Source organism: Sitodiplosis mosellana, unplaced genomic scaffold (assembly GCF_009176505.1).
Source record: "Sitodiplosis mosellana isolate CC-2019 unplaced genomic scaffold, AAFC_SMos_1.0 Smas_scaffold_6226, whole genome shotgun sequence".
In the NCBI taxonomy this organism is placed as follows: Eukaryota; Metazoa; Arthropoda; class Insecta; order Diptera; family Cecidomyiidae; genus Sitodiplosis; species Sitodiplosis mosellana.
The window spans coordinates 6,103,509-6,130,202 of NW_022601467.1; the positions used below are offsets into that span (position 1 = coordinate 6,103,509).

The 26,694-nt window shown below is 37.0% G+C and overlaps 1 protein-coding gene across 1 annotated transcript; it reads right to left on the reverse strand.

The window, feature by feature from the left end:
* Positions 1–10,516: 10,516 nt before the first annotated feature.
* Positions 10,517–25,147, reverse strand: LOC129578915 (LIM/homeobox protein Awh-like). The gene is made up of 7 exons (XM_055468201.1): positions 23,829–25,147; positions 14,509–14,690; positions 11,802–12,019; positions 11,476–11,697; positions 11,219–11,374; positions 11,025–11,151; positions 10,517–10,896 (listed from the first exon to the last, which is right to left on the reverse strand). The coding sequence occupies exons 1-6, from the start codon at positions 23,880–23,882 to the stop codon at positions 11,090–11,092; spliced, it is 894 nt and encodes a 297-aa protein (XP_055324176.1). The 5' UTR covers positions 23,883–25,147; the 3' UTR covers positions 10,517–10,896; positions 11,025–11,089.
* Between the last annotated feature and the right edge of the window lie 1,547 nt (positions 25,148–26,694).

Here is a 26,694-nt window from a genome sequence, read left to right on the forward strand (position 1 = left end):
AAATTTATCGGTTGATATGAATACGTTTTTTATTTGTTTATTAAACGATCACACTTGGGAAACTAAGTCAGTATTAGATACAACTATTTTTTACGTTTCTCTCTCTCTCTCTCTCTTTCAAAGTAATGGAAAATAATCGAAACGTATTTGACGGTGGTGGATGAAAATCAATTACATTGAAATGTTGGTTTGTTTTTCCTCTGAAAGTGAAGAGAAAACAAAGCGATCATCAATCGTGTAAATGATTTATATCCATCGAATAAATCAAATTGATTTGTTCGACTCTCTTTTGGTGTTGTTTATGAATTATGATTGTTGAATGCGAAATAAGAAGAAAAAAACACACATACACCAAAAGACAACATCGAATTATTTAACGAAATACAAACAATGAAACCTCGTCTTTTTCATGTGTGTTCAGTGTCATTATGGAGACCAAGCACAAACAGTTAAGCCATTTTTCGGTTAATTTCGAAGATCGGACAGGAGAAAAACACAACGCGCACATTCCCAATAAACAAACAGATAGATAAAAGAAAACAATAAGCATCTCGATGGCCAAGGCTGGGTCAATTTATATTGTTTCGAGCAATTTGACGGGACGGAGACGAACGGAACATGAACGAGAAGCGAAAAATAAACATAGCAACATGCTCATTTCTAACTGTGAAACGATTTGTATATCTTCATTTGTCATTAACATATTATTATTAACCGAAATAATAATAATAACAATGTTCAATTGGAGAACACGGTTGCCCGTTGTTTCGATTACCAACAATCAAACAGATATGTGAGTGCACAGCGGGCAGACAGGCGGGCTGGTTGGCGTACCAATGCTTTACAAATGATTTAAACCATGTGTGCCCATATATGCATCTTTTGCACAATCGCACATTTGTCTTGGTCATGTGAGCCCCGAATGAGAAGCAACACTCAATGATAATCTATTTTTCATAGCTCTCGATACATATCGACGATGGTCGTAAGATAAACTAATCGATATCTGTATCGATACGGACATGATGCCGGCAACTTTATGTTTCTTTTTGAACCAGTAAGATTGAAAGATCATCATTCGCCGATCCATTGATACATAACAAAAAATGTATTTCCGTGCAGTGAATTCTCTAGACTCCATTTCAATTACACTTCGCATCTATTTTTTTATGCGATCTCAAGATCCATTTTTTTTTTCTATATTCACATTGAACTTATGAGTGGCCCTGGAGATGATTTTCATTCAGACGCCTCCAGAGTTTGCATTGTGTTGTGTGAACTGAAACTCGCGCTCGGATTAATCAAAGGGAAGGTGTTACTCGACCAATCCGTACCGTTTATAAAGCCATTAAAATATAAAAATGGAACTCCAATGCTTTACGATCATTTCGTTGATCTCTTCACCTAACATGTACGCTCATTATAATGGATGTTGTGTACTCAAGAATGCGGAGCGAACGAGTGAGCGAGCGAAAGAGTGAAAAAACACAGAGATATTTGCACGAAAAGTCGACGCGGCGATCATATTCCAAAATGATTTCAGTATTTGTGTGAAAAATGACGCCTAATTTATTAATAATAATAATAACATTTTAAAACATTTTAACAAGATTAATAACATGGATTCTTTTAATCGCTGCTATTTATCTACTTCATCGTTCATGTGATCAATCGGTCGGCTGCCTTTTTATTTATATCTCTATATATATATATATGTGTTCATTTCTTAAACAAAAACTCACCGATCACCGATCTTACGAAACGCTGCCTTATTTTTTCAACACGCATACACCGCCCAGTTAGTATTGACTGAGAGAATTCTTCTCGCGATTTGTTGTTGTTGTTGTTATGGTTGATGATTTTTTTTTTCGTGTTGATTCTATACCTCTTCACGTCAGTTTGGGCCGCATTTTTCCCCTCTCATTCGACCAATCTTATGCTCGTACATTCTCATGCCGGGTCCACAAACAAACGGATTATAATTTCGTCAATCTCGTAGGTGTCATCAGTTAGGTGGATTGGTTACTTTTATTGAGATGTTTATTTTATAATCGGTTTTATTTGATTAATCCTAATCTGAAGTAATAAAATGCTCTCACACTCACGCATTTACCACCGTCGAACCGAAATCATATTATTTATCGAATGAAATTTACATATCGCTACGGTACTTCTCTTTCATGACTTTGTCCGGAATGTGCATCATTTTACTTACCCTTTTGACCGCCAATCGTTATGCTCGGCATTGCCGTTTTTGAAAATCGATTTTCTCAATCGTACGAATTTCGCGTGATGTGTGCGCTTCTTCCAATTTTTATTCAACGAATTTTAATGTTTCATTTGGATTTTATTTTTAATCGTTGCTACTGCTATTTCTCGGATGCATATTGACCTCGGGTTGCAAAGGTGCCAGTTAATATAATTTAAAAAATCTGTTCGCCGTTGAGAAACAAGAGCAGAATCGCCGTGTTGTTGGGTTCTCGTCTTCTGAATAAATGAAAAGTAATTCGTGCACAAAATAGCAACACAAAACGCACACACACACACACACCGAACTCATTCGATTCGGGCTCGACCGAATCGATTTAAATGCAGTTTGTGGCCGAAACAAATACACACATACACATCCAACGGCATCATTCATTATCATTTCGTTAATTAGATATGCGAACGGCATATACGGCGCGCAGAAATCGAACAGGTACACGACTTATCTCACCATGTATCCCATTAAATTTTAATGTTGCAACAAATGTGTTCTGACTTCTATATTTTTTCGCCGTTTTCCGTTTCATGCCAGGACCATCGATCGCAGACGCGGCGGGTGCATTGTTGTTATGCTTTATTGGTTGCATTTGTTCACGCGCGCGCGACCCTGCTCACTCACTCACACGCTTGCTCGATCGCCAGCGATTCGAGTGCCGGAATGGATGCTGTGCACATTTATATGTGCAAAGTCTCTCAATTTAGCACCTCCGAAGAGCGAGAGAAAGACCATCGAAGGCAACTGAAGGGAATAAAGATTACAGCCAATGAATATTCCAGCGAAAAAATACATATTCATTCATTTTTCTTGTCGTTGAATTTTCGTACATTGGTTTGTGCGACGAAGACGCGAAGCACTGCTCGACCGGCCATCCATTGCGCGAGCGATAAGATGCAGTTAGATGTATTTTGCATGTTTTGCATGCGCAAAGCGTGCATGTCGTACGATTTTTTTTTTCCTTCGCAGGCTTCGACAAAACAACATATTTTACATAAGTATTGAGAGCGCAGAAATTGATCGAATGCAAAAGAGCCTACCTACTGTGTGCGATCAGAATGTGCGACCGTTACATGGTGTTTTCTGAGATAACATGGTGAGATAAAACCAGAGCCACTACAGAGAGAAGAAAACAACAACCAAAACAACACATCACAAAAGCCATGGCCATGTTCACAGTCGGTGAAAATCGGTAAACCCGAACTGAAGAAATGGCGAAAGAGAAACAAATTCGCACACCAAACCAAATGAACAGTGCACTCGAATGGTCAGAATGGTTGTGCGCTTTGCGCACACTGAATAAATGATGCAATCGCACTCAGAATTAACTGTTAAAAAATTGTGTAATAATTTTGAGTGGGATTTAGTAGTTGCAGTGCGTGTTGTGTGTGAGTGCGAGCGCGCGCTCACCTCCTCTTTCCACACTGTGATATTTCTTACAATTTTCGTAATTTTTCTTTCGTTTGGAGTCACAGCAAAAATGTCGAGCCATTTTTCGTCTTTTGTATGTCAATTTTCACCCTGTCATCAAACATGAAAACAATTGCTCGAACATTCATTTCGTCGTTGCTCTGATGCCCACATCGTAAGCGCTTTTATTCGCTTCTTCTTTGCGCTGCACCAATGTGATTCGAGCACAATGCAACGCGAATGCGGGAGAATGAACAGCGATGCGAAACGAACGTTGGTTGGCACAGCACCGGACAATCGCAGACAAACAGTAAAGCACAATGAAGCCAAAATAAATAAATTGAATAAATTAATTTCGATGTTCGCACCTTTCGTTCATTAATTTGATGTAATGAATTAACATTGAGCTGCAGAGCGCGACACAAGTCTTACATGCTCAAGCAAGTAAGAAGCATCGAATAGAAGCAGTGAAATTATTATTACGCAAGTGTTTGCAAATCCTTGCAACTAGGATCGATGGCAGGGCTTATCACACCATACTTACACACACACACATACACACACACACACACCGATCACACTTTATCACAAACCATCATTCCTGCCATTCACACTCTCACTGCATTTTATATTCCTTCCGTTCGATTTGGCTTGTGAACAGCTTTTGCATAACTTACATTACACACATCTTGCATTCAATCGGCTTGGAATCGTTGAATCTTGCATTTCATTCTCTCTGTCGGTTTTTCCATCCATTCGTCAATGCATCGTTCGATTCGCGTCTCGGCCTCTAAACTCTCGTGCTTGTCTCACATTCAAAGCATTAGCATGTCGCGATGTTTGCATTCCAATTTCGTATTTGTATTAATTTGGTTAGTTTTGCCAATGTTGTTATTTTTGTTGTGGATGTTGCCGTCTCTTGTCTGACTATTTTCCATTCTATGTGTTTTTTAAATAGCAAAAACTTATTTAAATTCCAAGTTCACACCCGCCTTTTGCTTGCTACACATTTTTCATTCTCGTCTCCAACTTCAAAACAATTCTCTGTTTCCTTCAATTGGATTTGTTTGGGTTTTTATTTTGATCAATGATATTTTGGCTCAAAACAAACGCTACGAACATTAAACAAAAAGCACATTGAGCGCGACACACAGAACAAGCGCACCACAAAAGATCCCACAAACAAATGCTTTCGCGTAATTCGGATACCATTCATAAAATGCAACTGAACATGTATTGGCTTCCTTTCGACGTGCTTTTTTTCCAGCGCGTTTCTTCTCTCCGTTGTTGTGTTTTTTGCTGTATGTCGGGTGAGAAAGGAAAAAAAACCGCAATTATATTTTTCGATGATAAATGATGCTACCGTTTTACACGTTCTTTTTTTCTGTAAAGTGTTTGCTTCGTATGTGTTTTTTTTTTCTTTCGTTCATTTGTTTTGTCGAACAATGAGTGAAAACAATGGCAACTAACTTAGAATACCGATATGCTTGCGCCTAATTTAATGGTTCTGTTTTCAGCGAGATAATAACTACAAATTTGTATTCACTTAATTTTGTGGGCGCATCGACAACAATTTTTGGTACATGTTTTGTGTCTGGCGTGAGATAGAGAGATAGAGAAGAAGGAGGAGGTAGAAAAAATGGTCCAAGCAATGAAGCGGAAACTGAAATCAAATGAAGTGCGCGTCGCACATATGTGATGAGACACTTGGAATGACTAATGAATGTTGGCTTGATGTGTTTACGCCAAAGAAATTTAATTTGGTTTAATGAGTCGCGGGAAAATCACAGCGAAAACACTTTGCGTACCAATTTTCGTACGTTTTCTTTTTCTTTTGAATGCTGTTGAATTGAATTTCATGGGCAATTTTGCAAAAGACGATAACCAAATTGACACTGAAAATATGAAAATTCGAAGAAAAAAATTGATAGTAAAACAATTAGAGAAGGGAGATAAAGCAACGGTTTCACTCAAGATAACTACAAATCAAGTGAACGATGTTGAAAAGAAAATTATTAGCAATTTGTTACAGTTTTCGTAAAATTAGTGAAGAGTTTCTGTGGGTTCTCTCTCTCTCTCTCTCTCTCTCTGTCTCTGTCTTCCTCTCTCCATTCCTTTCGGAAACGTCCGATTGAGTCGGTCGGTGCTTCATATGTTCATGTTTATGTTCACACCAAACAATCGATTTTATTTGTGTATGCAACACTATGTGCGCGAGATAGAGTACGAGTGGAGATAGATGTGTAGATCGCTTTGTGTTTCGACAATTCACCGCTCGATTCAAAAACCATTTACCAGGCCATTAATCAAATTCATACATGAGAAATTGAGTGAATGAAGGCGACGGGAAAAATGGAGAGAAACAAAAGAAACAAAAGCCAAAAACATCGATATTAGTTGGAATTAAAACAAATTTATTTATATCATAATAGAAATATATTTACGAAGCATCGACGAAGAAAGAAAAACACACGAATCTTGTTCGCTATTGGTTTTCATTCATGGACGATAGAGGCAATGAAAGAAAACAACAACAACAACAGCAACGCCACAACATAACACCGCCGACCATTCAATCGATCGACATTGTCATAGAAATCGGTTCGAAACAGAAGATGTAATTCGCGTTATTAATGCATGGATTTAGCCGCTTTGGATCGTGTGAATTTTTGTTTCCACAAAAAATAACACACACACACATATTAACACATAGAAAAAAATTCATAATTTTCGGTCGCTTTCCCAAGCCCGAAAATGTTACGGATTCATGTATTTGCTGTGACCGATTCCATTCATTCGCTCTCTTTCTCTCTCTCTCTCTCTCTCTCTCTCTCTCTCTCTCTCTCTCTCTCTCTCTCTCTCTCTCTGTCTTGATGCCCGGTGATCGAACTCGAAGACTTTAAACGCTTTTTAATCTACACAAATGTTGTTGTTTCTCTTGATTTGGTTCTTTGTCCAGAGCGCGACCATAATACAATACAACAGACACGAGAGAAGAAGAAGAAGGCGACGACGAAAAAAAATGGATGCGGTAATCTGCAGCCAAGGAAAAAGGTCTGTTAAATTGAGTTGATAATTTTGAAAGCCTATCGAATTCAATTTGGCTACGCGATTAATTGTGAATTCAAATTATTATTATTGGTCCGCTTTTCTCCTTCATGTTCCTTTCGATGAGCAGGTCCTGATATCGAAAGTGAACGAATGAACACAGTTCAACGGTTAAGTATCAACCTTGGAGCCAATTTGACTACAACACCTCCAACAACAGTTGCATCATCATCACGGGTTAAAATAGTTGGGCAACAGGTGTTGGTTGCATGCGAACAATGCAATCAAAATTATAATTTTCCAACTGAAAATTATGCATTACAAACTCATCGAGCGTCAATGATAATAATGAAATATGCATGGATTGAATGCTGAATGCAATTGAGGGATATTTTGGTCCCAAAATTATGGGCATCATTCATGCAGTCGTAGGCCATAAGTAGTTCGAAATTATTTTGCATAATTTCATTTGTCTATTGATATATTTGTCAAAAACAGTAGATATAATGATGGCAAATCGATTTGGTATTTCAATCGTTCGACTTTCCTATTTAATTTGTATATTATATAAATCAATGCATGTACGACTCATGCATATAGGAGACGATATCATCGATTTGGCTCATTATTTATGCAAACCACCGTGAACCATTCTAATGAAAATGGTTTCTGGGTCGCTGCATTAAATGCGATGCACATCATCATATCGCTGTATACAGTTTTTTCCTATGTAGAATATTGCTCAGGAAATGGAATAAGAGAATTGAACAACAGACAAAAAAACAGGATTGAACATATTTCGAAGATGCATTGAAAAATGATCAAGTTTTCAATTGTTTCGGCATAACGAAAGGCTCGTATAAAAACGCTTCTCGTTATTTTTCTGTTCTTCTCTACATTTAATTCGGTCGATATGATTTATGGATTATTGAGTAAAATTTCAAGAGATAAACGGTCGGCAGGTCCAGGTGCTAGTGTGGTCCAGCGAAGCAGATTAATTCAAAGCGGATTTTTATTTAAAAAAAAAAGAGACGTTGTTCTCAACATAGAATCCTTAAAGGTGATCAGTAGCTGAAAGGTTAAAAAAATAAAGATTTGTGAGAGAAAAGAACTGGTTCATGATTTTCGAATAAAATATACGGTTTGAATTCAATTGGATATCGTGACAAGTGATGAAATATTCAATTTGAATTTCGCAGAAAAAAGAACAGCGCATTGAATCAGACGTTAAAATTCCTGATCGAAAATGTCATAAAATATCAATATGTGAAAAAATTCTAAATCGCATCTGAAATTGATATACAGAGAAAAAAGTCTATGGATTTCTGACATTTCGATCTCGTATATTCAAATCAATGAGATCATATTTGTCGTGTGAAAAATGAAGGGTAAAAGAGATCGTAGTTGGAACGATTCCAATAATTTACTCACATTGGATTTAGACCAAATCATTTATATGAGAGCTTTTCAATAATCATTGTTCTATGCTGGAATTCTTGGGCTACAATAGTTCACCGCTGGAGAAAAAAAAAGAGTCATTTCGCTTATTACATACGGGTTTCGAAGAGATGAGAGTTAGATATTTATTAGTGGAGATCACTGAAAGATATCGGTTTAATATATCATTTAAGGCACGGGTATTGTGTGCTCATGGATCGATATCTGATTATATTGTGATTTGTTTTGATGCGCATGGCTGGGTGTCAAGCCGCGATTTGATAAATTACTCCACAGTCACATTTGAACTCTTACCACTATTTAAATGAAAACACTTTTTTCCCAATCGCTCGTCTCCTCTCTACTCTCTTTCTCTTTCACACTCCGTTTCACTCACTCTCTTCCACTCTCTCGCTCTCCCCGCTCAAATCTAATTGAATCGAAACGAGTGCACGCGCAACAGTTTTTGATTCAACGAGAAATCGCTCTCAATCAATTAAGCATACAGTTGAGATGGGTGAGACTGGCTCATCGTCTGTCCGGGCTTCATGTCGTGTGATTTCAATTACGTATGCAGTCATTATGGCGCGAAGTTGTGGCCGGTGTACGGGAGAGGTCTTAATTTTCAGTGAAATCAATTTAAACGTTTCTAATGTTTTTATAATGATGATGGTGCGATGACGGAAAGTTTCAATTAAATTAATTTGAACTCGGTACTTTGATTTGATTTCCTCACACACATTTTATGGAAATAATTCAATGTTGAACGGAGATCCGCATTTAAAAATTGCATTGCTGATCTCATTTTTTTTTCTGGAGAAATCATTTATTTCTAGCAAATAAGCCTACAAATTCATTTTATTCTGTGGTTTTGACTAGTTGAATCAAAAATCGGTTTTATACTCTATCGATACGACCGTTTCATCCAAAAAGTCAATAAACTGTGGCGCACAACCAAAAACAAAACTGAGTGGATTCACATATAATTAAAAAAGGAGTTTGTTTTTTTCTGTCTATCTCTCTCTCTCTCTCTCTCTCGAATCGAATCGAATCGAATCGAAGAGAAAAAAATTATGATTTCTATGAATAAATAGCCAGAAGCATGCCGAATGTGGATATCAATGCCAGAAATAGACTCAGAGTGATAATTCGATATAACGCAGCCAATGGTTAGTAAGGCTATACTTTCAGCTCAACGAGATAATCGATATAATCGTTAACATGATATTAAGTCTTTTGCTGCTGGAATTCGTTTTATCTAAATCGATAATAAAGATAAGAAACGTTTTATACAAATTCGATTGAAAACCAAACCATAACAATTCGAATGAAATCTTATCGTCTAATTGGTTCCCTTTTCCGAATTTATTGTCGAATTTCTTCGATAGAGATAGAGAGAGAGAGAGAGAGGGAGAATGAAAAATACGCGTATAACTGTGGTCTTTGGTGTTTGTGTTAGCCAACCTTTGTTTTCAACATCGAAAATATGACAGAAAAAAAACAAAAGCCGATTCAAAATAACACGGAATGTATCGATATTGTATTGGGATTTTCGAGTAGGTGTTCTCTGTACAAGTTGTAAGCATGTTTTCTCCACATTGTGGCGTTTCGTGTCTGTGAGTAAATGTGATACTTTTGTCGCTTTCTTTTAATGGATTTCAGATATGTGATCTCTTCCACAGCGCTACCGAAATATGGCGTTTTAATTTGAATTTCATTTTAGATAACATCAATTTATTGACTGCATCCGTGAAGTCATCAAGTGATTTTGGAAAAAAGAATATTTGAAAGATGAATGCATCGTATGCGCGAATTGGTCGCGCTTTTCATTTCAACAAATATTTTAATCCATTTGGACTGAATTTGGTGTAGCAAATGTGGATTTTAAATATATTCCGGTCACACTTTCCCCATTAGGTCAATAAATAATTGAAAGGAAACTTCATTTGGTTCAGTGAGCCTTTCAAAATGACTTAAATCAACTTCCAAGGCATTTCAACGTAATAAAAACACTCTGAATTTTGTCTCTTTCGACGAAAAACGACAGCCTACGTGATGAAATACCAGCTTCATTTCCTTTCAACCAACTTACTTTTTTTTCAGCAAAAATAGAAGTATCGTTAAATTGTCAAGCCGTAGAGAGTTTGTGTGGTACTGTTTTTCGTGGGCTGTGGTTAAACAGTTTTACCAAACTATGAATTAGGCGAATTACTCAAATCAAATTTCTCAAAATAGTTTTACTTACCGCGCAACTAACTTCGACTCCTTTCTATATTGGGTGTGTATCTTGTAAAATTGCAAAAAGAAGAAGAAGAAGAAGAAAACCTTCAACATGGCACATTCATTTAGTTTATATCGATTTATTTCCACATTATGTTGTTGTTCTCTTTTTATCACATCAGTTTTTTTTTTCTTTCACTTGATATTTAATTCTATTAATGCCAGTTTATGGAGATTGATGCCGTCGCAATGAGTAGCTGAGGAAGAAACTGTTTCCAAATCGAAACACTACATTTAATAATACATAATAATACATTGAAATACATAATTAAAGGTATGAAGATCCACGGTTGTCCTACGTCTTTTTTCTTTAAATACGCATCAATTCGAAATGCTAGCAAATCAAAATGGGAAAATTCTTAAAAATTATTCTTATCTAGTGCGTGAAAGAAGTATGTTTTTGCTCATATGTGTGAGTTGTAGTGATTTTCGTGCGATTTAAAAAAAAAAATGCTCATCTGCAAAAAAAAACGGATTTAAAAAGAAGATCAATTAATAAAACATCAAAGCCAGAACATATCGATTGTGGATCAAATCCACAAAAAATGTACGTCTTAGACAAAATCGAAACGATCAAAACAATTACCTTAAATTCAAACGTAAAAGAAGTTTTTTCTTCCTTTTGATGATTGTAGTAAATTGTCAATGGTTTCATACTTCTGCTTGCATGCAGTGAATGGTCGAATCTTGTGATAAATCGTCAAGCGATGATTCTGAAACAAAGTTAGCAAGCGCTCAGTGTATGCTCTTCCATTTGGCGAATGGGCCGGGCAAACTTACCATGCGTTTTATTATTGTTGTTATTATTGTTATTATTAGGAATGTGATTGTTGTTATTATTTATGTGTAGCGAATTGTGTGTTGTATTTTGAAATGAGTAGGTCAATTGGAGATTGATATGACGGCTGTACGAGTTTCCATCGCTATCTCTCGGAACTATTAGGTGAAGAAGATAGAAAAAATGGCCCAAAATTTATGATTTTTATGTCTATTTTATGATTGAGTCAATTTATTGTAGTGGTCGTTTCGTGTTTCACCTGAATGAATGTGTTTCTTTTGGCGTGCTCTTGAATTTTGAAACCAGACTTGTGTAACACGCTTGCTGAGCCCGGTTACCGATGCGATCCGTTCTAAGTCTTGTCCGTCTGGATTGCTATCAATTTGAAAATTGGCCTGCAATACTTGCAGTTGCTCCTCGGTGAATGTGGTTCGAACGCGTTTTGCTTTACTTTTGTGATAGCCATCTGCGTCGCATCCATCTATTGGTGATTGGTGGTGGTGATGGTGATGATGAGATCAAATCGACTTTAGACAATTGCCGCTAAATTTTGGGTGTTGATTTTTGGACGATTTATTGACTTACCGTCGCTGGATGTGGTTCCGCCGTCAATGGTTTCGAGATAGTGTACTTTGCATAAAACTCTATCTTCCAGCAACGCAAATTGTTCTCCGGTGGATAATTGGCGACCGCATGAATCGCACGCGAAACATGCCAAATGGAACACTAATTCACGGGCCCGTCGAACCCAATCCGATGACGAAATTCCACGGCAACATTTTGAACACTTCGCACCAAAGTTCCTGCGCAATGGATTTATAAGAAATGAAAATATTATTTACTTTTCGTTCCGTAAACAAAATGACACAATGCAATCAAACGAGAGTTGGTTTTAGAAAGAACCGAAACCGATTTTGTACACGAAGAATTTTTCGAATGTGCTGAAGATGTGTTGTTATGTAAAAAAATCGACACTCATCGTCCATTGAACGGCATGAGCAACAATAACAACAACAACACACAACGTGAAGAGAGTGAATTTTGATTTGTGTGTGCGGCCACTGAGAGATGTGCATTGATATCCAGATATTTATGCATGCTAATGATGCTTTGAACCGATGTGTAGCCATTTGATTCGATGAATTAGCATAATTTTTTGTTTATCCATTGAAGATCCATTGCATGGTATACGACCGTATGAATTCTATTTTGATAACGAAAAAATAAAAATGAATAGACAAACACAAAATTCTTTATTCCATCTTCTTTTGTTGCCGGTTGAATGTGGCGGCGGCAAAGGCTCCTCTCACATTTGTCTATGTTGTTTTTTTTTCCCGAAACACATTCTTTGATAGTTAGTAAACGATTGTGGTAGGTACTTGAAACCTAGCCATTCTTCGCCTTTAAATCTTATGAAAATAAATAAAGTCCATCGAAGGTGCGCGCTTCGACACTATGTGTCGTCAGCAATGAGAAAACGAGACACTTTTTTTTCTCGTCGTCTTTTATTCGATAATTCGAAAGTTTTTATCCGTGGCAATTCAAATTGATTCATGTTTTGATTCCACACTTTGTAGAAAAGAGCAACGGTACGCACTCGAAATAGCGCTTCGAACACCATAATTCTGTTTCTTTTTTCGGTGAAATTGTCTTTGTGATTATTGTTTATTTAATTCAGAAGCATCGCTTAAGACCTTCAAATCGACTATAATCCTTGGGACTTGAGTGACTTTCCAACATATATGATAAAATCAACAAGAGAAGAAAAAAGTTACCGTGAAACGACGAAACAGTTGATGCTTAGTTTTCATCTCAAATCCTTAATCTAGATTTCTATTGTGAATTGGGTGAATAACGACAATCATAATTGTGTGTCATAAGAGAGTACCCATCTATCGAAATGTGTTAGCGCGAAATGATTTTTCAAGAAAAAAAAGAAGCAACAACGTACTCGCTTCAAGATGCTCAAATCACGGCAACTAATGAAGATAAATGTGTTGAACACACTCTATCGGCCGCCACTCTCTTCACAATCATCGACACAAACACGGCAAATATGTGTGTAAGTGATTGAACAAGACGAATTCAACGGAGAGAGAAAAAAAACAAACTTTTTACAATGGAATTGTTTTAATTGAAATTCATTTGAATATATCATTCGATTTGTTGATCCGGGCCAGCAGAAATGACCAATTGAAAGGTATGTGTACACACATGCTTGTGATTTATTTTTTTTTCTTTCTTCAATCGCATCAAAATGAAAAATTGTTCTCTTTTTTCATCATGGCATTTTCGGACATAAATCACTCGCATCTATCTAGCTGTACTTTCACAGCATTCAGCCTTTCGTTAAACATATATCGAACTGGCCAACCTGGATGAAACAAACGAAGAAGAAAAAAAATGGTTGAATACAGAAATCCATAATTCAATTGCATGACGCGTACATTTGGCTACAGATTGAGTTAGCTCACGCGCTCATTTATATGTGCACACTCTCGAACGCCACACATAATTTCATTTCATGAACTCTGCACGCGGAAAATGTACAGCCGAGAAAAAAAAATAGGCAACATTGATAAATATTTCAATTGTTAGTTTAAATCAGAAGAGCCATAGAAAGTTCAAACGGTTTATTTGTTAAGTGCGCGAAGATGCGAACCGTTTCAGTGAGCAAAAATTAACGCTTTCCATTCATTTCTATCGCAAACTCGGTGGACGTAAGCTCTGGCTGTGAGGAAACTGCATATTTTTCTTTGTAATTTGCCTGTTTCAACATTAACATTTACAGATTACATAATTAACTGTTGAAATAAAATCCCAAACAATCGTTAAAAAGGATGCATTGCCACTCGAATGGATCTAATCCAAAGCGAAGTTTGTCAAATCACCTTCGACGGATACGATTTAAATGCAAATTTTCACCCGGCACGCGTGCAATCACATGAGAAATGCTCACGTATAATTTGCTCCATTTTTAGTTTAAATTCTGAAATTTATCGGCAGCAAAAGTAAATTGGTTTGAAACTGAACGCGCAACATCTCGATACGACTGCACCAGCATCACTCGCGCCTGAAATGCATAGCCATTTCGACTGTGCAGAAGGATTTTTCATTTTAATGATCTGTCATTAAGTTTCATTTGGAATATAGATATGAAAAAAGTCGCCTTTTGGATCGAGGATATTTTGCGATCTTAAATCGATGATAATTTATGATATCTTTGTGTATTTAACAAACCAAAACCAAAAAAAAAAACAACGAACGTTCAAGTTGGCAATGGAGCACTTACTTTGCATAGTCAGTTTTACAGTAAATCTGACGCTCGCGTAGAAAGCAAGACGGTTGACGGTCCAATGGCGACAGGCAAATGCAGCACCGCAAACATGATCCATGCCATGTACAACCGCCGACTTCAAGAAGGTATCTATCCGATATTGGTTCACCGCATGCAGCACAACAACAAAGTTCTGTCTGTGGAAAAATGAGCGAGAAAAAAAATAAATTTATTTTTGAGACATAGAGAAATGGTCGAACTGCTACAAAACTAAATATGGATCAACAATATGGACTTTGCATGTTCGTGTGCACTGGTGTTTATTTTGTTTTTTTCATTTTCGCCAACAATGTTGCGAATTTCTCACGCTTGTCACCAGATTAGACATGTTTGGCTTTACACCATTTTGAATAAATGTGCGAATTACCCATGCCCGTCGTTCATTCTCCATCAATGCGATGAGTAGACATCTTCGTTCGTTCGTTCAACAAAATAAACAAAAAGGGCGATGCAATGTACATCGTCAATTTTCGGGGAATCTCAAATGCGCAACGCCATTTTATTAGGTATGAAATGCAAAAGCAATCGTTTCGAAGGTGCAAATACAAGCAGAACCAGTAGGAACAAACAAAAAGAATGAGAGAAAAACAGTAGTTCAAATATGCACAGTACCAGTACCATATAGGTGATATGAAAATGTATTTAATAACATATTCGTTCCGTGTGCATCTAGTTTTTCGTTACGCTTGCCTGAGTTCGGTGAGTGTGTGTGTGTGTGCCATTGTGCGAAACAGCCCAACAGACAACCGCAAAATAAAAATGCCAACCAGAATAGGCAAAGAAAAAAAACGTACACAAATTCCTCAGTCAATTTGGTATGTGTCGAGTGCTTCGGCCGTGTACACCACCCGATCGCAATGGGAGAACATTTTCATATTTTGCTTACACGTCTCTCTCTCTCTCTCTCTTCTCTCGTAACATATTCACATACCGAACATAAAACATATGTTTGCACGTTTCGGTACAACATCCTTGTAATAAAATTTCAGTTTGGGTCGTTGCATTGCAAATGAATGGAAACAAAAAAAGTCAAAATCAAAACTCATGATATACATCAAATGGCTGGCTGGCCGACACGATTTATAGGCAGCGATTGTAAGTTGGGTGATTTGCCAAGCGAAGTAGGAACAAAATCAAATCGAAACGAGAAACGGCAATGGCACCACAATAAATAGGGGTTGAAAATATGCTCAATCCAAAAATTATAACTTTATGACTGACATCAACAATACGCCACATTTTATTCATGATCTACGATACACATTTTTGTATCATTTTGCACATAATGTTAGACTGTTCATTCCGAATAAATGATGAACACACACACACACACATCTTGTCGGAAGGGAGAACCAGCGAATATGTGCCAGAGCACTATAGGTTTTTTTTCCTCTCTTTGTGTATGTCATTTTTCACATATCTGAAGTGCGACATTGTAGCAATTTTACAACGGTCCTCGCATGTTATACCACTAAAACCCTTGTTTGATGGGCGCGATAATCGACACACGATTTTGAAACAAAACACAAGCAAATCACATCGCCAGGGGAATGGTTACACTTAATGGGATTATGTTTGATTTTATTATGCGAAGGTGCAATACTAAACTTCTCTTTTCTCCGTCGTCGCCTTCGTCTTCTTCTTCTTCTTTTTCGTTTTGTTCAGCAATTGAACATGTAGAAGTAGATGTTAGTTTACAAGGCGTTTGTTTCTTTTTTGAATGAAACAAAACGCAAAATGTTTTCGACATATAGATAAAATGTGAAGATTTTCAGCATAAACGTCGCCGGAAACTCAATTTATGAATGACATTAGTGTAATGATTTGTTTGCCTAACATATCGGCGCAATGATGTACTAACCGTCAAAAATGGCCAATAGTTGTAAATTGTTTCATTGAGAAAATCACCGCTTACGCTCGACGTATTCATTCACAATTTTCGAGTTAAGTCGTTGGAATTCTGGTTAAGACGACGACGACGACGACGAGAAAGAAAAACAAATCGGTTGTTCGGACAAACCGATTCATTTGTGTGTCAACTTTGCATTCAATGTGGCTTTGTTTATTGGCTCGGAAAAGACGCAAGTACTGAAAACTCTTTTCAGCCATTTCAAGTATTATTCAAATAAAACGTGACAGATTTTGTAAATTTGTGATTTCTCTGTTGGGCATTTGGCAGTTTTTTTTTTCTACTTTTCTTTATAATTTTTTCCCATCTATAGATGTTGGTTGTTGTACACTTCTTCGATGGACGCCGATTGAATATGTAATTGCACAAATTTCAATTCGAAGATACAGTGTAACAAGAATTATTGTTTATCGAACGTGACATGGTTCTTAGTAACCGGAACGCCTGTGATGCCAAACAATCATCAATGGCAACCGAGTCAAAATCGTATCTCGCACACACACCGCGACCAATCCAATCGACCGATGGAAGATGTCTTTATGAATGCGACGACGAGATAAAGATGAACATCGATAGAAATATGTGATTTTGATTGGAAATAAGGCTAAGTCGAGATTTGTTGAACATTGTGCGCGCTCGTCATCATGCGCTGTGAACCCTTTCAACGCAATCATCTAAGACAAAAAGCGATCGCTATTTGAATATTCAAAATTTTTGACCCTTCTCCTCTTTCTACCGTGTTTTTTTCTTGTTCCAGCCGCAAATCTCAATTTTTGTATCTCTATTTAGAAGGAATTTACAAGCGGCACACGAACCAAACCGAAGAAAAAAAAACCACCGATAAAATTCGAGTAAGAAAAGACAAAAGAGAAAGAGAGAGAAAGAGTGGAACGGACCGTGAAGAAACGTAACGCTGCATACCGGCCAGCGGTATAATATGGTGAGAAATTCGCCATAAATCGATAAAATCTCATATCAATTTTTCTTTCTTTAGGTGTCAGATTAGCTATTTTATTGGAAATCAAAGCACAAAAGCTAACATTTTTTTTAATAACCTTTTAATATTTTTTTTTCTTTTTTAATATTTTCAGATGTGTCGTACGCACACACACACAGTCACAAACCAAACCAGCCAAAAAAAAAATCTCTATGAATATATAGATTGACTCTAGTCGACGCTGTTATCTCTAATGGAGCGTTTTTTTTTCTTTATATTTTTCATAGCCGTCGTCGTCGTCATCGTTATTTTTCATCTTAAACATTTTTATCTTCGCGTTCATAACACTTTTAATATCGCCGCATTCAAAAGAATTATTTAAGAGCGTGCGAGCACATATGATCATCGGCAGCAGGTTGGTGATGATGGAGAGAGCAGAACAGTTCAAAAGCCCACATTGACGCATTACATGCTATCGAAACGTATTTTACCGAATTTTATACCGTTCTACTACAAGTATTATTCCGTTTTGACGGTGATTTTTCTTGTCACATTACGAAATGGTAATAAAACGTTTAGTGATAATAATAATGTTGAGAAAATAGCCGAAAATCGATTTAACACAACCAGTGGCCAGCCACTCATGCCAGCACTAGTGCCGCAGAGCAATAGAACGAAGGTTTCGTAGAACCAAAACCAAAGACGATGAAGCACAGACAGACTCAGAAAGTGAGAAACGCCACAGCAGTCATAAATAAAACACATGTAAATTAGCTGAAACAACGAAACAACTGTTCGAAACTATTAATATTTAATATATATCATCCACTTTCAAAAGACTTTACCCAAAAGAAAAGTTGTATAAATATTCAAATTTACATAATTTTTTCTACACCAATGTGTTGCATATGGTTTTTCGGTTTTTGTCTAAGAATATTCTTCTTCTTCTTTCCTTTTCCTCTCTATCATCTTTTATTCGCTTCGCCGAAAATAAAACAATATCATCGGTTATCGTTGTTTGCTCTTTTTTATCGGCTACAAAAACATTGCTGTGTGACTAGTGTCGTCAAAATCAACGTCAGTCACAGTCCGCCTAGAAGTGAAATGGATGAGAATAAATGCGAAATAGACGATGTCGATGGGTTTAAATGCGTGCGACTAGCTTAAAAACGCGGTGCGACACTGTTGACAGAAATCAATTTCGGTTTTCGCTTTAAAATGGAATTATCGGCGAGTATTTTTGCGGTCGTTCCAAAGTCTTTATATCCAGCGTTTTAGTATCTTTGACCGTTTTTAATGGCTCGCTTCAGCATTTTTAAGTGCTGACTATGGAAAAAGAATAGCCCGATCCACAATTGTCTCAGCTTTGTCTATTGAATGATTCCATTTTTATTTATCTTCTTTTTATAGCTATCAACATGCTAAATATATGATTTCAAATTTTTCCCAATCCGACAAAAAAGCCATCTATTTTCAATCTGTTTACGGAATCACGGACGAAGAAAAAAAAGAAGCCCAACCAATTCGCACACATCGTTCGTTTGCCCGATAATCGGGCCCCGATTCCAGTCACATGTAAATGTCAAAAATTGTACCGTTGCCTTACAAATCATAATAGGCGAAACAGCTGCGCCGCACATTTCATCATCAATACGAAAATGTTTTCGTTCTCTTTTTAGCATTTCGATACATTTTTTTCTCTCCACTTCTCTATAATAAATTTTGCGCATTCATTTTTCTGTCGCTTTTTGTCTCAAGATGAATTTTTCATATAATTTTCATGCAAATTAGGCGCTTCTTTTGTTGCACAATAGTAAATAGTCGTGAGAGAGACGCGTTCTTCGATGTCGATATTTATTTAAATCACAATGCGGATTGCAGCATTCTCGCTCTCTTTTCAGTCTTTTGCTCTGGGTACATCTTTTCATTTGGTGTGTGAGAAATTAGCAAGTTCAAATAGAAAGAAAAGGAAAAACAATATATTTTTCAATTCATCTATGTATACGAGAGTCTGATGAATATTTTTGTCCTTATTTAATTATTTCAATTAGCATATTCATAATTATTGTGTTGCCTTTTCCATTGAAAATTGTGTAAACGAAGACGAGAAAAAACGGCGAAGACGTTGCGGGGCGCACAAAGTGAATGTCATCATTAGCAAAAGACGCAAGATAACAATTGCAATTGACGCTTATTTTCGGCGATCTTTTTTATGAGCGATTCGCAAACGAACTTCATGGTCAAAGGGAAATGAATGGAAATGTTCAAACTAGAAATCCCAACGCCTTTGCAAAGAGTTAAAGCATCTTGAGAAGAACGAGAGAGAAAACGTTAATCGGAATGCGCAACATCGACACTTGAGTAATTGTTTTCGAGAGTCTTGAATATGAAAAGCTAAAGAGAGAGAAAAAAGTGTGCAATTTTTTTCTTCTTGTAACCCGGCATTCAATAAGAACAAAAAAATAGTCATTGTAGTAAATGAGATACGGCAATTTGTTTGAAGCGTTTGATTAATAATTGAGCGTATAATTAATCATCAGAAAACAATTAGTAAGCGGCCAGCATAACACAGCATAACACAGCGATGCCCACTGAGTGTTTATTCTCTTGGACATCACAAATAAGAACAATAGAACAGAGAGGGAGAGAGAAATAAAACAATGATGGCCCCAACTTGTCTGTTAGTTGTGGTTAACCTTTGCATGAACTATAAAAAACAAAGAACAACGAAGAGAAAAACAATTGTAATGTTGAAAAGCCGAAAAATTTGTGTGAAGCAGCAGAAATGACGACACATCCAAGAATAGGCTTTGAGAAAGTGTCCAAAGATTGTGGAAATTTACGGCATCAAAAGCACCCACAAAATGAGGGAAAAAACCAGTAGCCAAAGATCCAAGCCTATAATTTTACATCAAACGAACGTTTACGTTTATGCGTAATCAAAGACGCGCTTTTATGATCATTTTCTTCGAAAATCAATTGATTTAATTTGATTAATGAATTGCTTACATTCGAATGAAGCGGAAAACAGATGAAAAAAGTATAGAGAATCTTAATATGCACACATAAAAACGATTTGTTATTGAATTAGCTACCGAACCACTTAAATTGCATCGTTGATAATGATGCGAAGTGCCGGAAAAGTTTAAATCATAAACATAATTGTCGGTTTCATTCAACAGCCGAAAAAAAACCGTTCAGTTTTTTTTCTTCTAATCTCATCAAATAGCAAATGACTTTTTAATTCAAAGCGTGTTGTGGTTAGTTGATGTTTTTTTGTGTTCTGGATCTTCATTTTTCTCTTCCTTTCCCAGTGTTCAATCATTTGATGCGTAAAAGGTGGTGTTGTTTCATGTTTCTTCTATTCATATTCATCGTTTTGTGTGGCTGTGAATGAAGATGCTTTTTCCATTGTCTACGCCCGAATCTTGATTGGCATATATCCTGTGTAAGTAATCAACCACTCAAAAACTGTATCACTTTCTAATGGACTCTTGGCTCATATAATTTGTAGGAAATAAAAATCGTTTTTGTGCTGCCACGTTGATTGGGATATGCGACAAAATACATGTACCACATACAAAGAATGACAAAAAAAACAAACAATTTTAATGATAATAATGATCAAAATCAATCTTGGATGTCGTTACACATTCAAATGTGTCAACTCAAATGCTCGGCTTATACGATATTTTTCTCGGATGACAATAATTGTTTTGTGATTTTGAAAAGTGAGTCCTGCCTTTTCTCTTTGGTAGTCGAATTCATTTTTCGGCTCCTCGCTCTCCCATTCTCCACAGTCGATTCCGTAGACGATTAAAGTCTAGTTGCACTTCATTTGATCGTCATCGTCGCACAGAGGTTTTTGTGTTCAAAACAATAAAAGTACTTTTCATTGCGAAGCTTGCATTTAAATTCCATTCAAATGGCAATTTATCATGTTATCCTTTTCAAAACGAGAGAGAGAGAGAGGAGAGTGAAAAAAAAGTTGAGTGTGTGTCACTCTGTGGAAGTATTTCACAAGCGAAAACAACCACGACAATAACAACCGAAAAGGAGGAAAAGAATGGGCTATCGAAAAATCATGTATCAGCCTTGAAAATGGATGAAGCATGAGTTAGAGCAACAAGGATAGAGAGCTCTTCTGTTCCATCAAAAACGTTCGCCAAAAGCAGATGCTCAATTTGTAATGTATGAACCTTCGGCCTTTAAAAACCGAATTGTGTCGCTTGTATGCATGGATTTGGTTATGGTTGCATTAAATGTGTAATAAATGCACACTCGATTCAATCAATACAATCACACCAGGGGTACGTACAACGTACACACATACATAAACAATATCATCATCGCTCAAACACTCACTCACTCAATTCGGCTAACATGTACCTCTATCATAGAGTCTATGACCACAAAACATTGTGTGTATTTAAAAAGTCAAGAGGATTTTCATTGTTTCGCCTTTTATCTGCTGCGATTTATTTGTATGCGTGTCTACATTGGGCTATTATATTGTAGAAGTGAGTCTGCATTGTTTGCTTGTCTGAACAGATTTTTCTATTATTCATTCTTTGAATTTTTACACATCGACCAACAACGGCAACAACAACAACAACAACAACAACAACGACAACAAGAAGTGACAAAAAGTCACAATTCTCTTTCACACTCACAGTCACTCGATTACATTGCATCATATTGCACATAAACTCCGAATGCTCCGGTGAATCGCGTACAATTCATGATCATGAAATGCTGTAAAGAAAATCTCTCTCTCTCTCTCTCTCTCTCTCTCTCTCAAAAACGATCTCAACGAACCGAGATCCGAAAGAGAGAGAGAGTGAGTGAGTGTGTGTGTATTTGTCTATTCAATTGAATTGAGTATGTTGTTATGAGGGGCACTTTTGTGACGCCATCGAACCAGGTAAAATGGGATTTTTATTGGTTCTGCGTTCATCAGTATCAAAAAGGGGCCCATTTATTTTTATAATGTCCATCAGCCGTTCGATTACTGTTGACCAACAAAACCTAATAATCCTGGTCGTGCGTTCTGTGTAGCTGTCAAGTTGCCTTCTTTATGGATTGCATTTCGATTCGCTCCAAGAGCGAAAAAAACAACATTTTCGATGCACTACTTCATTGTGGAAGGCACTCGAAGACAAGAGTAGGCCAACTAACGATCGTTTGATACGTGTTGAATGACCGAGAGTGGCATTGACAAACGTTTAGCAGAGGAGAAGAAAAGAAAAACAATGCAAACGGCTTCGGTAAGCGTATTATTTGTGGGCTTCTGCTAGATGCGTGCACATTGTCCCATTGCTACAGATGATTCAATATATGAATGCAATGATCGACACCGTTTGCCGAGAGCCAGCCGAATGTGTGCATGCATGCTTGTGCCATCTTCATCTCTCTTTCCTCCTCTTTCGCATTGTTACCTACTTTGATTTTGCCTCACACAATAATAATTGCACCGAAAAAAAAGCCTTGGCTATTTCGAATTAGCCGCATCATTTTCTTTCTTCTTGTTTCAGTTTTTCGGGCTATTCCATGCACAAAATTAACAATATCATCAAACCCCCTGTGTTTTCGTTGTTTTTTTTTCTTCTTCTTCGGCTTCGAAGTCGATGTCATAAAGAATGACGTTGCATTGTTTGTGTGTTTTGCAGTAAAATCGAGAATAAATGTACGTGTATGTCGTCTATGATGTGTTTCTATTGCTTGCGCCGGCCGAACGGAATATAGCAGAGACACAAAGTTTTTATAAAACAGTTTATAAATATGTTTTAATATTTAACACGCCTTTAATAGGATAACAATAGATTCTTGTCCCGTGCACACACTCGAAAGCTGCTTGTTTTTACTTCAAGAAGCATGTGCATGCCAATATGTTTTGAGCGCGCGCGCGCGCGCCTTGTCTAGAAATCGATCAGAAACCGTTCGATTTGTATACAGTTACAGTTACAGGACAACGACATAAACGATACTACAACTGTTATGATGATTCTTTTCGGAACATCAACATAAATTCGTACACCTTTTTTCGGTTTCGGAGATCTTCCATGGTTGTTGGCCATTCCATTTTGATTTATTACTATTTATCGATGATTATTTTTGTTCGAACAAAAAATCCCGAAATTTATGAACAAAAATGATTATGACGTTACTCTCTCATTGTCTTAAGGTAAAAGAGCACCGAAAATCACCTGGATTTTCTGTGTCGATGATATAAAAGTGATCATGTTATATTTTCTTCCAACATTTTTTATTATTAATCATCATTTCCGAAATCTCGTTTCGAAAAGACCCAATCATTTTGTTTGTTGTTGTGGTTCGGGGAGGCCAGACATATTGATTTTCATTTTATTTAAGGAGAAAAAAAAATGTGTGTCGATTTTATGATGTGATTTTGGGATTTAGTTGACTTACCTTCATTCCTTCAATTGATGTGTCCGCTAAACGAATGTGCTCCAAACCGCACATAAAGCCAATACTTCGATCGAACGGAATTAATGCGCGTCTCGTGTTTCTCACTTTCAAACACACAAACGAAAAGCGATCAGAAGAAGAAAAAATAGAACACACCACTACAACTACACGTACGGCAAAATGCGAAGTATTTGCTGTTTTCTGTTTATTTTACATGTGCTAACAACTTGCACGCGTCATCAATAAGTTTATTAATAAAGTTAAAATGTATGTATTTTGTGCACAAGAATGAGAATGAGACGAATTGTTGCTATTGACGATGCGATAAGAAAAAAGCGTCAAAATATATATCACAACGCGCGCTCTGCTCAGTGGTTGATGTTTGTAAACTTTTCTTTTCACTTGCAAATGGACTTCATACATCGATTCGGTGCACCGGATTCAAAATCGAACGAACGAAATGTGAATGGCTCAAAACATCAGACGCCGCCGTCGTCAAACGGAACAAAACACACGTGCACCGTTTCAAAGAATGTCATTCTGCATTTTTATCAGTTGGTTCATTTTGTGCTTCCCACTGTGAGCCATTCAACAACAACGACGACCAGAGAGAGAGGGAGATCAAGAAAACAAAAAAAAACTCGTTCTCTTTTCATTCATTTACAAAACAATCGCTGCTCTTCCTATTTTTTTTTTTCTTTATTCTTGTTATTCTCTCTTCTTGTGATTCAAAAAGTCAGAAAATAAATTATTTTTATCGCAATTTGATAAGTGCTAACAGTCTATTAGATTCACATTAAAATACTTGATTACAACGAATCTTTTCTACACTATCAACACAGAAAAAAACATTGCTTTCTCGGTAAAAAGATGTGCGGAATTGTTATGTGATAACTCGGAAAATTTCACTTGAACACGCGCACGATTATATGTTTCACTTGTGCGGGAGCGATAGAGAAAAAAAAAGTCGCGCAACCGCCAGGAAATCGCATACGAAATGCAAAACTGATCGAATAAATAACACCGATTTCACTGGACACCCGTAAACAACTAAAACAAAAATCTGTCAATGTTTTGTTCGCTGAACCAAATGGGCAAACAAGCGAAAAGTCCGATGAGATATGCTTTTGTGTCTTTGTTGGATATTCGAAATATCCACACACACATACACACACACACACACTCAAGCGCGCGCGAATTTGATTATAGTGTGTCTGGTGCTGCTGTTGTTGCTGCTGCTAGTGCTCTTACTGTTGCCTTTTATTGTATTTGTAACATGTATATACGCGTTCATGTGACGCTCTCACTGAACGACGTGTCGAAACATCGCACCCTCTCTCTCTCTCTCTCTCTCTCTGTATTACAGCTTTGTTTTGATATATTCTTTTCAGCTCTCGATTATAATATTTTTTTAAATGTTTCTTTTTTTTTGTCGATGCTCTTGCCAGTTTGTATGTCTCTCTAACTTTATATTGTTTTGCTTTTTCGTCGGAGGCCCGAGATTTTGTTTTTATTCTCTTTTTTCGGTTTATCAAATCGATTGGTGACAGGCACCAGCAACTATTATCAACATCGACTTTAGCACTTAAAAAGCAAAAATTCCGATTCGGTTCACATACAAACGTATGGAAAAAGCATAAAATTCAACGACAACGACAACGTCGACGATAAAAAAAGATACAAAACAGCCCGAAAAAAGACACAACGCTAACAGAATTCCAAACAAAACAGCAGGGAAAAATAATGTGTAATCCACCAACGAATTTACGCGAGAGAAGACAATTACAATGAAAGAGTACACACTGGATAATGACAACAGACCAAACGGGACGAAACACTGTTGAACATTTTATGTGTTTGTCATCCGTGTGTTGCATGCAATCGCATGGTATGTGTATGTGAATCTGGTTCATTGGTTGCTAGGCGGTAACATATAAGTCGCTTTATGCCCGCCCGTTTTCTATCATTCGCATATGAAAACGTTGGTGAAAAAGCAACATCTCTCGAGCGCGCCGCACAGATACCATGCACGATGATGACAACCACAACGACAACGAATCCATAACACATTCGCTGTTTTCGGTGCGCTCTTTTTGGCTCGTATTTTCTCTCGTTTATACCGTTTCGTTCAAGGGGACAACAGCCGTTTTTTTTTCAGATCATCATCACATTTGTGCATTTTTGTGTTTTGAATTTGTGCACTCGGACAATGTAACAATATGTGGGTATTTTGCATATATTTACTTGAAGATAGAGCTTACTACTTAGAACTAAGAATTCTTATAGAATTAGATTGACAGAGACAGTGGATAAATAAAGCAGCGAAAAGACTAAATTTTGCAAGTAAAAACTGTTCCACTTTCGCCTTATTAAAGCTGATTTTATTCATTTTCAAGTCAAATTTATTTCATTCGAACAGTAGAAACTCTACAATTTAGTTTGCAAATGCACAAGATAATATTCTGCCGTAATACGCCCCTAGCCGCAAATCGTCTGTCTTTTGCACTCTTTGAAATGTTCGTCCGCTGGTTCGTCCGCTGGTTCGTCCGCAGTTGTAATCGGCAATTGAATGCTTTATGATACATGCGTGCAACAATTGGCGTGAACTGTTGATGACACTACTGGATTTTATTGCTGTGTGTATCAACGGAATTTCCGTCATTTGCTTACTTTTTCTTCAAATGATTCAGCCAGCAGCAGAAATACTATTCGCGCAGACGAAAGTATGTGCTGAGATTAAAATCTCTTGAAACTGCTTCATTTTACATGGAATATTGAATGCTGTTCGTTGTGTTGCACAAGCGACTCGTTGTCTCTTTTCAAATTGCGCCGAATGAAAATTTCCACTCCATTCGGATTGTTTTGT